The sequence below is a fragment of the Macrotis lagotis genome, chromosome 1 (genome assembly GCF_037893015.1).
Source record: "Macrotis lagotis isolate mMagLag1 chromosome 1, bilby.v1.9.chrom.fasta, whole genome shotgun sequence".
NCBI lineage: Eukaryota > Metazoa > Chordata > Mammalia > Peramelemorphia > Peramelidae > Macrotis > Macrotis lagotis.
The window spans coordinates 291,145,014-291,157,509 of NC_133658.1; the positions used below are offsets into that span (position 1 = coordinate 291,145,014).

The following is a 12,496-nucleotide window of genomic DNA, read 5'->3' on the forward strand; positions in this document are numbered from 1 at the left end:
GCCGCCGCGGCCGCCGCGCGCCGCTCTGACCGCACTCGCCTGCGCCGGAACAGGCCCCGAGCGGCTGCGCGGGGCCGGGACCGCCGAGCGACGTCGGGGCCGCCCCGCCACCGGCCGCGGGGGCAGGCCGTCATGCGGGCCGGCAAGACCTTTCGCAAGCGCCGCGCCGACTCGGAGTCGGAGTCGGACGAGCAGGACAGCGAGGAGGTCCGGTGAGTGCGCCCCCAGCGAAATCCCTCCGCCGATCGGCCGAGCCCGGGCGGCGGCGGCGGTCCCTGACCCCGAGCCTTCGGGGCCCCCCCCCGGGGCCGCACGCCTCCCCCGCCCCGCAGAACGAGCTCCCGGAGCACCCTCTCCTGGCCCCACTCTTCCTAGCCGGGCCCGGCCGGCCGAACGGGCCTTGGCCGAACGCGGGCCTTGGCCGCGGGCCTTGGCCGAACGCGGGCCTTGGCCGAACGCGGCCTTGGCCTCACGGGAACTGGCCACGAGTGGCTGTGCCTGAAGGGTTGCGTGTGTTCTCTTTCAATGACCTCTCATCCAGCCAGTCGTCCCGACACGCAGCAACTCAAGCTTTCCAGAGAACCGTACCGACGTCAGCTCACGGAGCTCCCTGACTTCCCCGGGGCACAGGGCGGTAGAAGCGCTGTTTTTGTTCTTACACGTATAGACATATTCACATAGAGAGTAGATAATGTACCCCATACTAGACAGATAAACAAAACTTCCTCCCTTCTGAGAGAAAGCAGTATTAAATACAGAAAAGAAGGAGCGGGGAATGGAAACAAGGAAAGATGAAGGTGCAAGAGGTGCTGGATCCTGATTTGTCTATTAAATTAATTTCTGCTCTGTCTTTGTAGGCTTCCCTTAATCCTCTCTTATGAACATTCATAGACATATTATATAAACAAAAACTGCCACGCTTGGGAGCTGTGTCCAGCAGCGGGAAGTTAAGGAAACTTTTCCTTAACTTTTCTAGTTGCAAATACAGGTCCCCTTGCGGGGAGTGTGTCAGAGCCGGTGACAGAGCTCTCAATAACCAGATTCTATTTTTATTTTGATTTTTGGACTGCTTCTCTGTATTTATACTCAGGTTGAAACTGGAGGAAACCAAAGAAGTTCAGAACTTGAGAAGACGACCTAATGGGGTGAGGTAGGTCTAGCCACCTTGGATTAGATACCACTGTCAGAAGAGAAGAAAAATATGTCCTGGATTTCCTTTGTGAAATGTTGTAATAACCCATCATCCATGTCAGACTGTATCCCAGAGCATTCCATTTGTTACCTGACTTCATCTGCTTTTACCAGATGCTTATCAACTGTTCAGGATGAGGAACTGAGAGTAGAAGATAGAAATGCTTAGTGTTTATTTTGCTTCTCTGCTGAAGAGACTGTTACCTTCACACTGAAAATGACACGATTAAAAAAAATGACTTCTAGGGTGTGGATACTCAATAGCAAAGTAAGCCTTCATTGAATTCAAGTCCTTAGGACCAGATCATTTATGTTCTTGGGAAGTGAAGGAACTGGCAGAAGTCTTGATTTACTGCCAATGATATTTAGAAAGATCATGAAGAAATACAAAGAGAACTGGATTTGGAATCACTAGACCTGGGTTCAAGTGCTGACCCTTCTCACTTTTGTGACCGGGGATGGTGGGGGAGATGGAGTTTGGTTTTTTTTTGGGGGGGGGGTTAGGTGTTTGCAAGGTAACCCGGGTTAAGTGGCTTGCCCAAGGCCACACAGCTAGTTAATTAAGTGTCTGAGACCGGATTTGAACCCAGGTACTCCTGACTCCAGGGCCAGTGCTTTATCCATTACGCCACCTAGCTGCCCCGCAGATGGAGTTTTGAACTAGTTTGGACTAATTTGTTCTAGCTCCAAAAGCTGTGAATATACCTTAAATTGAGAGCTTAGTGTTAATTTTTCCTAGCATGCCTTTTTGGCCCCCTTTTTTCACATGGTTTTTTTTTTGTCAGCTTGGGTAACGAATTTCTGAACTAATTGCATCATGTTTTCCTTTCTTTGGGTTGTACCCATCATTTCCCCCCTCAGTGCTGTAGCCCTTCTGGTTGGGGAGAAAGTACAGGAAGAGACAACTCTAGTGGTGAGTTTTGCTGACATTCCTGGAGAATCCTACCCTGAACTATTAGCAGGTTTTAAAAGTGTGATTTATACTTCAGTAAAGCACAACTGTATGATAATTAGGATTGAAATAGGTTGTCTTCCAGGGTATAACTGAAGTGTGTTGTCTTCCAGAAAGGTTATTCTATGATAACCAACATTTATCGATACTAACCTATTCAGAGTCAATTCTAGCATCCAATACAGTTCCTAACATGTAGTCTTATCTTAATAACTGTTTGATAATTCAACTATGATAAAAACAGGAATAAGATAATATCTTTGTCACAGACCTTATAAACCATATTTGCTTTTTCATTATCATTATCATTCTTATTTGGTAGGATGATCCCTTTAAGATCAAGACTGGTGGAATGGTGGACATGAAGAAACTTAAGGAGAGAAACAAGGACAGGTTGGTAGAAAATAGTTTTTGGAAACTGTTGAGAATATTTCTCTTCCTGTGAATACATTCAGTTTTGATTGCCTTAGGAAGATTTACTTACGTCCTCAGATTGGGAAAAACAGCAGCTGTGAAGGAATAATTCACAAAATGTTCTTTGAGCTTTTTATAAAAGGGATTTAGTAGATTTTTTTTCCAAAGCAGCATTAAAGATGGCATACTTCTGTATCCATTTAGAATTAATGAAGAGGAGGACCTCAACTTAGGAACATCATTTTCAGCGGAAACTAATCGAAGGGATGAAGATGCTGATATGTAAGTATTTGTGTTTTGTAGGGTAGGACCAGATAACTCTTTCATTGTGGGTTCTAAATCCTGTTTCCCAGCTGAACCAAGGGAGATTTTTGGAGCTTCTAGATGGCTTCAGAATTCTTTTCCTTTCTTGGTCTTCCACCTTCCCATCTACCTTGCTGTTCGTAAAGGTCCCCTTTCTGCTTGACTTTTCTTTTTCTGCTGCACCAGACAAAGTGCTGTGGTGCAGGGCAGAGCTCATATGCTGCCTGCTGTCTTCTGGTATATTCTAGGATGAAATACATTGAGACTGAGCTAAAGAAGAGGAAAGGAATTGTGGAAAATGAGGAGCAAAAAGTGAAATTGAAGAATGCTGAAGACTGTCTTTATGAGCTCCCTGAGAGCATCCGAGTTTCCTCAGCTAAGAAAACAGAAGAGATGCTGTCCAACCAGATGCTGAGTGGTATCCCTGAGGTGGACTTGGGCATTGAGTATGTTTCATCCTCTTATTTATTCATTCAGTCAATAGAAATAATTCATTTATTAGAAATATTAATCATAGTGTCTAACATATATAGCTCTTTAAGATTTGGAAAGCACTTTACTAATATATTTCATTTGATCTTTACAACAATCATGGATGTAAGTTCTATTTTTATTTTCATTTTATAAATGAGGGAACTGAAGGATATAAGAGTTTAACTAACTTGCCCAATGTTGCACAGCTAAGAAGTGTCTGAAACAGAATTTGAACTCAGGTCTTCTCCAAGTTTAGTATTTAATGCGTTGGGCCGCCTGGCTGATTAGTTTAGATTAGGTAAAACTTAAGGGCAGGGGGAGAGGAGTGTGGCTGAAACTTTTGCAATCAGACAGAAATCAAAAGTAAATTTAATGTCCCTGGCTCAGCCCATGCTACTTCAAGAATAGCAAGTGTCAATCCTGAGGAGTGTTTCAGCAAGGCCTCTTGACTTTCCTGTCAGCATTTGACCATAAGTTCAGGTCTCTTCTTAATCACCTTTCTTTCTTTTTCTTTTTTCTATTTTTTTTTGGGGGGGGGCAATGGGGTTAAGTGACTTGCCCGGTCACACAGTTAAGCAACTATTAAGTGTCTGGAGTTGGATTTGAATTCAGGTCCTCCTGACTCCAAAGCCGGTGCTCTTATCCACTGCACCACCTAGCTGCTCCCCTTTTTATATTTCTTAAAACAGTTGTTTCTCAAAGGGAGTAACTAAATATTTAGAGTACAATGTCGTAGATAGTAATAGACCAACAGTAACCAAAAATCATCTACGTGAGGGTGTAATTTTCCTTTAAGGTCTTCTTTACTTGTAGAGTCAGCCAAGTGCTGAATAAAGATCTCTGCTCTTCTCCCCCAGTTACTTGATGAGGGTGGAGGGAAGTCTTAAAAGCCTCTTGCCTTGGAATTCTCCATATTTTAAGGATAAGTGGTTTTTCTTCTTTTTCTCCACAGTGCAAAAATTAAAAATATCATTTCAACAGAAGATGCCAAGGCTCGACTACTGGCTGAGCAGCAGAACAAAAAGAAAGACAGTGAAACCTCTTTTGTTCCAACCAACATGGCTGTGAACTATGTGCAGCACAACCGATGTGAGTATATCTTAGATACCCCAGTCCTTTTACCTTCTACCCTCTTTCTGGGCACTGTAGTGCTCTCCACCCTTTCTTTTACTTCTGTTCCACTATAGTAGACAGGATAATACTAAGAGTCCTATAGTAGGTGCTTCTCTATTGAATTTTTTGTCAAATTGTTCCCTGTTAGTTTACCATGAAGAGCTCAACGCCCCAGTTCGGAGGCACAAAGAAGAGCCGAAAACCCGACCCCTCAGGGTAGGAGATACAGAGAAGCCAGAACCTGAGAGTAAGAGCAATATCTCTGTTCTTTCTTGGTGTTGGGCATTGGGGATTGTCCTTAGCAAATGGTGAGAACAGGAAAGAGAAGGAGAAGGCATTCATTGACAACATGTTTTTTAAAAAACTTTGTGTTCTAAGCATTTTATCTAAGGGTGGTTCTGTCCTAGCTCTTTCAGAGCTTTCACATTTTTCCTGAATACCAGGCAAATTAGTTGAGCTTTGTTTTGAGACTATGTATGGAAGCAGATGTGAGGCCTGAACACACTCCCCCAGATGGGGTGCTTAGGGACTCTGCCCCAGCTTCCTTCCTTGCCAAAGCCTGATGCAATCAGGCTTTTCCTTTTATCCTAAATAGAAAAGTCATAGACTTCTTTCTATTTTAACTACTCTTATTTTTGGTCCCAAGAGTGTGCTATTTAATTCATGTCTGCTTCTTTGTCATGGTCTCCACTAAAATCCTTTTTTGACATTCAATCACTGGGTGGGATTGATCCATTGTTCCCATTGGCATGGCTAGGGCTCAGGCAAGTCATACCAAACCCTAGAGTAGACTCTGGGTCTGTTGTCTGTGAGCCTATTTGACTGTATTCTAAGAGACTTATGATAAGATTGGTTTTGAGAAGATGATTTCTTGTCTCCTCTGATTCTCCTCCAGTCATCACTATTAGGGCATGTTGGGGCAGTCTAAGTGGTGCAGTGGTTAGAATACTGGCCCTAGAGTCAGAAGGATGGGAGTTTGAAGCCTCTTGACATTTATGAGCTGTATGACCTTGGACAAGTCACTTAACCCTGATTGCCTCACATCCAGGGCCATCTCCCGTCATCCTGATTCATATCTGGCCATTGAAGGAGAAAGTGAGACTGGTGTCTTAGCACAGCACCCGCTCTCTCAAATTTAATTCATGTGCATATCATGGCATCATCTCCCTGACGTCATGGTCATCTTTGAGAATGAAGAGTAAACCTTCAGGAGATACGATCTTCCTTGGCCACCAACAGAATCATGGGTCCCTGCTCTCCTGGTAGCTCCTGCTGGAGTATGTTGGTATTTATTGCCTAAGATGTCCCCTTTTAAGCTGTGTTTGACATCTTTTTCTTTTCTTTACCTTTAAGGGTCTCCTCCAAATCGCAAGCGCCCTCCCAATGAAAAGGCAACCGATGATTATCATTATGAGAAGTTTAAGAAGATGAACAGACGCTACTGATATCAGCTCAGTGGGAATAGCTGGGGAGGGTATTTTTGCAGAGTTTATTTTTTGTCAAGTACAAGATGCAATGTAAATATCACAGAGAAAAGTGTGTTTCCTTTAGACTTCTTAGGCTGTGCAGTTACCGTGTTACAATCTATTTTTGGATTTTTTTTGCAACTAGGTTTATGAATGTGAACATGGGAAAATCAACTTAATAGTTGTGCATGTTAATTGCCGGGTTTTCTTAAGCAGGGGACTGATTTCTTCATTAAGCTGAGAGGTTTTTCCTTTTTTGTCCAATAATATTCTTGTTTCCTTTTCCAAATCTCCTTTATAAATAAGTAGGGTTTTTTTTTAATGTTTTTTTGAGTAATATGAAGTAGGTTGCAGGAATTATGTGATCTTATTCTTTAAACTATTTTCTTATGCCCAGACAGCATTGCTCCAAACTTAGTTTAGGAAGTCTTGTTTAAGCTGAGATTTGCTATTTGCTTTAGTGACCTTAAACAAGTCTTTCCTTCCCTTGAACCACTCTTATCTATAAAATGGGGCTGCATTAACTAGAGTAGTTAATGGCTGCATTACCTCACAAGATTATTGTGAAGATCAAACTAATATTTTATAATCCTGTAGTACTTGTTTAAAAAAAAAACAGCAAAGAAATCCAGGATAGAACTAAGGAGGCAAAAGTACTTTTCTGATACTCCCAAATTCCTATTGGTTGTTCCATACAATTTATTACTATATCAAAAAGTTGTAGTTGAGTATTTTAATTGTTATATAAAATAATTCATAATTCTTACGTAGAACCAGACACTTCACCTCTTGTGGGGGGAGATTTACCTTCTGCCTATTCTACTGGTGGCTGACATTGCAGGTACCAAGGAACTTGGCTTCTAAATTCTCTAGCCCCAGAGCAAACCCGAGTGACTAAAATGGATTTTTCAGATCTAGCTAAAAAGAAATTAAAAAACTGGTTTTATAAAGCATTGACATGTTTCACAAGATTACTTTCTATTAAAAATATTGCCATTTAGAAGGTTTCCTTCCTTCTCAAACTAGGCCTCATTCAGGAAGGAGTAGATGCTGATCATCCTGGAATAGGAGGCCAGAAAACTTATGAAATATCCCCAAAAGTTTGTGCTAAAGGCTGAAAATTGTTTCAAGAAAAGTCAGGTACAAAATGTGATATTTGAGGGCCTTTCAATTAAGAGAATAAATGTAAGGTCCTCCCCATATGTGAGGGATTATTCACCTTGCCTTTTGAGATTAACACATAGTAAGCATCTAATGAATGCTTTTTCATTCATTCATTATACTAATAATATACTTACACTACCTACCTCACGGACTTGAGAGATAAGTGTTTTTGTTAATTGTAAAGTGCTATGGATGTGTGAGCTATGTTAATTTTAGGATTGTTCATATGGAGCTTAAATGGATGTAATCCAACCCAACCCTTTCATTTTATAGATGAGGAAACCGAGGTTTAGAACAGCTCAGTGATTTGTCCTAGGTCACAGGTAATAAGTGTTAGAGCTGGAATTTGAATCCAGCTCTTAGTAGAAGTACAAATGTAGTAGTGCTCCTTTATTGACTTGGCCTCCTACCATCAATTATTGTAGTTATCAGATAATAATAGAGATCAGCTCAGGTAGTGGAATGGACTCTTAAAACTGTAATCTGATAATGTGGTGAGGACTGGCTTCGTCTGACATCCTATTCTGATGCTGTGTGTGGCAAGGAGGTGATCTTGGGCTTTAGAGGCTCTGGCAGAATCTTTTATGCTGTAATGACTTTACATGAGTATGGTCATAGTGATGAACTATTCTCCAAGCACCAGTCTAAGGTTGGAATAAATGAATCAAGAAACATTTATTGGCACTTAGAATGTGCCAAGCACTAGAGATAGAAATATAAAAAGGCCAAGATTGTCCCTGTCTTTAAGGAGCTCCCATTCAAAAGAGGATATAACTCATGGAGGAGTGGTGGCTGTGATGCTTGTCTTATGGAGCCTCAGGTGGTGAAGGAAATAGCATTCAATTGCCCTTTTCAGAAGCAATGGTAGTATTGATTTGATTGGAGTTTTCAGAAGAAAAAATGGAAAGGGTGGCAGGTTAGGTTTAGGGAAGATAGTTGGGGTGATAGCATGAGAAACCATAAACTGATGTACACTGAACTTAACAGAACCAAGAAAACTGCTTCATGCATTGAGTGATGTAAACAGAAATAGCAGTGAAACAATAGAAACTGTATGCTGTGAGATTATGAGGACCAATCTTGAACCTAAGGACGAGAGATAAGGTACCTCCTTCGCAGATGTGGAGGTCTGTGGGTGCAGATGCTTACATACATGTCAGTGTTTTGCTGAACTCTTCGCCCCCTATTATTGTTATAACCCTTATGTACCTGGTATCCTTGTTCCAACTTCCATTCCCACCCATCCATTCTCTTCCCCCACCCCCCACCCCTCAAGCTCCCCAGAGAGAACCTCTATCTCCCCCTAAGGGTAATAGGGATACCCCTAAAGAATTGGAAATGTCTTTAATATTGGCTCAACCCCTTGTTCTAATATGTTCCCCAGTTAGTATCTCCTCTGTATCATTATTGCCCCGGTGATGAGCATCTCTGGGTCAAGTAGCTTACTTCTCCCCAGCAGTGCTAATGCCTCTTTGCTGCTGCTGCTGTTGATGATAATGACAAACTGCTATTAGGGCTCCCCTGATCTTTCAAAGCTAACAAGGTCAAAGCCTAGTTCATTTCTAACCCATCACCTAAAAGCAGGAAACAATAAACTCAAATCATCAAAAAATGAAAAAGACATTCAAAGCCACATGGCACATCAAGTTGTTGAGCCTAAGCTCCCTCCCACCTTAAGAGTAGGCATTGTCTTGCTCACCACAAGAAAAGAAGAACCCAGTATGGTCAGCTAATGCATTCTGGCTCAGCAGCCAACCAAAAAAAGCCTTTTATTCAGTGAGCAGTAAGTAGGCAAGCATAACAAGTCAGGATATGCTGAGTAGTGAGCAGTCCCTCCATTCCCCCTCTGCTGACACTGAGAAATGGACCCAACAAATAGACAATTAACCAGTCAGGAAGACCAAGCCCTTTTTTGGACAGTATTATAAGAGAAGTTTCTCTGGGAGGCAAAAAAGGGAGAGAAATAATAGGTGATGTGAAAATTATATAAAACTATTAAAAATATATAGACATTTTGAAGATGACAATCTCGATTTTTGTATGTATGAGCCCTTGTCCTGGCATTCCTAAGCCAGGGATTTCATAAGTGGTAAACTTAGGATATAATGAACTTACTAATACTTTAGGACAAAGCCACTCCCCACCCACAGTCCCCCAAGTCTACTACTTAGAGACATCAGCTTGGCTTTCTCATTCCTCAAAGAAGACATTCCGTCTCCTGCCTGTTTTCCTTTACTGCTCCACTGTCTGGAATTCTTTCCTTGCTCATCTTCCTCCTGGTTTCAAATCCTAGCTAACTACCCACCTACATGAAACCTTCCCCAGTTCCTCAATTCTGGTTCCTTCTATTGATTTGCTACAGTTTATCCTGTATATGTCTTGTTTGTACATAGTTGTCTATCCCTTTAGACTGTGTGCTCCTTGAGGGCAGGGTCTTTCCTTTGCCTTTGTATCCCTAATACAGTGCCTGGCTCAAAATGGGCACTTAATAAATGTTTTCTGATTGAAGATTGATTCACTGACAAGTATGCAAATCTACATTGGTAGAGAAAATTCTGTATACCAATGAGATTATAGATGTTAAAATGTTTTGTGGAGATGTGATTTCTCTTTAGTATATTGAATGTTAATGTAAAGTCTTCAAGGGCAGATTTTCATTTTTATATCCCTAACATTTAACATAGCACATAATAGGCAGTCTGTAGAATGCTTGTTGAATTGAATTCAGTTTTGCAGACCTGCCCAACCAAGGCCGTTATCCATTTCTACTACTTCCTTCCAGTGTGATCTCACAACTTCCCCATCTTTAAAGTGAAGGGTTTGAACAACTCTATGATCTTATGATTTGCCAAATGACTATTGAATTCTGGTAATAGAATTGAAAAGGCTAACCAAGGACCTCTTATTGCATCATTAGGGAGAATGTTTTCTAGCAACAAGGATCTTTTTGTGGGGAATGTTGTCGTGGTAAATTATAGTCACCAGGGGACAATACAGACACATCTGATACATGCAGTCTACCTTTCCTGTCAAGAAACAAGACCCTCAAGCCTGTAAGGGATATTGGAGCCCTATTCCCTCATTTAATAAACAGGGAAACCGAGTCCTATTAAAGTTAATGCAATGTGTAATGAGTAACACACTTAACTTGGAGTCAGAATTCACTGAGGCAAAGTTGGTGATGCTTCTAGAAAATTCATCACCAAGACTGCCCAAGGAAAAGTTCAAGTTTGATCATAATGGTAAAAAAAAAATTTGTAAGCTGTCACTTGACTGGTAAATTTGAAAAGTATGTGACTGATTTGAGTCCAGCCCCTTGTTTTTTTATTTTTAATTTTTTTTCAGCCCCTTGTTTTCTATGTTAACAGTGATTATTAAATACAATGTAATGGGATATAGCTGGGCAAGAAAAATTTGGTAGTCTGAGAATGGTTATTGCATTCAAATGTGCCATTTTAATGTTTGATCTAACACTGAGAATTTTTTTTTTACACAAAAGTGCCTAACTAGCATAGAAATCTGGCTGAGTATTAGAAAATCTCCCTGTCAGTTATGTGGGCCAACAAAATGGATATTAAGGTCAGAAAAGTCAGGGCAAAATTCATTGTTTTTCTATAGGAAGAAAGGTCTCCGTAAAGATTGTATTTCAGTCAGGGACAGCTAGGTGGTACTATGATTAGAGACATCAGCTTGGCTTTCTCTTTCCTCAAAGAAGACATTCCATCTCCTGCCTGTTTTCCTTTACTACTCCACTGTCTGAATTCTTTGCTTGCTCATCTACATCTCCTGGTTTCAAATCCTAGCTGACTACCCATGCCTAACTACTATGCCTGACCTTGACTCAGGATAATTCTTTTTCCTGAGTTCAAATTTGGCTTCACACATTTCCCAGCTTTGTTACTCTGGGCAAATTACTGAACTCTGACTGCCTCCATTTTCTCAACTGTAAAATGAGATGGAGAAGGAAATGACAAACCACTCTAGAAAACAAAGTGTGTCTTTGGTGTCTTGGGATCACCAAGAGTGGGACACAACTTAAAAACTACTGAACAACAATCAAAAAAATCCAGCCAAAATTAATTAGAATTTTAAGAAGTCCTTTCTTTGGCTTGTCAGAAAATTTGATGGAGATTCTAATTTTGAATTTGTAGCTATGCCTGCTCTTGAAACTCCAGAGGTGATCATGGACCCAGCACTGCAGCATTGCCTGAAAGAATACTTAGATAATCTATCAAGAAAGGAAATTGGAGCCTTACAGGTCCTGACTCTGTTATTTATTACTGTTATACCCTTGGGCATTTATCTTCTCTGGGCTTGACTCTAATCTGTAAAATGCTGAAAGTTCACTGGTACTGAAGACCAAGGGCCTGGATTAAATTCAATCTATAGTTTACCACCTGTGCAATCTTAGGCAAGTCACTTAACCTCTCTGGACCTTAGTTTACTCATGTTTAAAATGGAAAAAGTGAATTAGATGGGCTCAAGATTTCAACCTTTACATGTCAAGATACCCTGGGAAGGTAGAGCTCCTTAGAATAAGGCGTGGTTCTCAGACCCCTGGGGGGGTCTCTCAGACCATTTCAGGATTTGCCTGAGATCAAAACTGTTTTCCTAATAATACTAAGTTGTGACTTGCCTATTCAAATACTCCTCCCTTTTGCAATTACACATCTGTATGAGGCCTTATTTTCTTCATATATTCAGCCAAAACTCTACATGGCAGAAGTAAATAGGAAAATACAACTGTCTTCTATTAAACCAGAATTTTAACAGATTTGTAAGACAATGCTGCCTTCTCACTAATTTTTTTTTTTTTGTAAAATACAAGTTTTGGGGGTTTTTTTGTAAAACATTTTTGTTCATTTCTAGTGCATTGTTATTTTTAAATGAGTTAATGAATATTTTAAAACTCATTTTTAAGTTGTAGGAAGAAGGAAATGAGCATTTATTAAGTACCTATGCCTATGTGTATAAATTTATGTGTGTGCATTAACTAGGAACTGTGGTACATGCTTAACAAAGGCTATTTTTCACAGTAATCTTCAGAGATCAGTTATTCTAAGGCAGAGGTTAACCGTCTCGGTCACACAGCTGAATTTGAATTCAAATCTTCCTGACTTCGGGCTAGCAGCTCTAGCCACTCTATCCACCTGTATCAGTAGAGATGACCCATATAATCAAAAGTTCTGAAGGACCCAAGTCGTTTTTAAGAGGGTAAAACGCCGGGGAGGCGCCGGCTTGGGGAGGGGGAGGGGGAGGGGAGCGTGGCTGGGGCCCGGCTCCAAGATGGCAGGCTTGGGCTTCGCCGCCAGCGCCCGAGGACGCGCAGGAAGTGCTTGCCTCCTTACAAAGATGGCAGCGGGCGCCAGAGGCGGGGCCGGAAGCGGCGCGGCGGCGCGGCGGCGGCCTGTCATCGGCA

The 12,496-nt window shown here is 41.4% G+C and overlaps 1 protein-coding gene across 1 annotated transcript; it reads left to right on the forward strand.

Annotated features, from left to right (window-relative positions):
• Positions 1-32: 32 nt before the first annotated feature.
• On the forward strand, positions 33-9,585 carry C1H9orf78 (chromosome 1 C9orf78 homolog). The gene is made up of 9 exons (XM_074210960.1): positions 33-212; positions 1,091-1,150; positions 2,053-2,104; positions 2,466-2,536; positions 2,762-2,839; positions 3,109-3,306; positions 4,287-4,423; positions 4,596-4,694; positions 5,801-9,585. Exons 1-9 carry the CDS (start codon positions 133-135, stop codon positions 5,890-5,892), a joined length of 867 nt encoding a protein of 288 aa, XP_074067061.1. The 5' UTR covers positions 33-132; the 3' UTR covers positions 5,893-9,585.
• Positions 9,586-12,496: the final 2,911 nt, after the last annotated feature.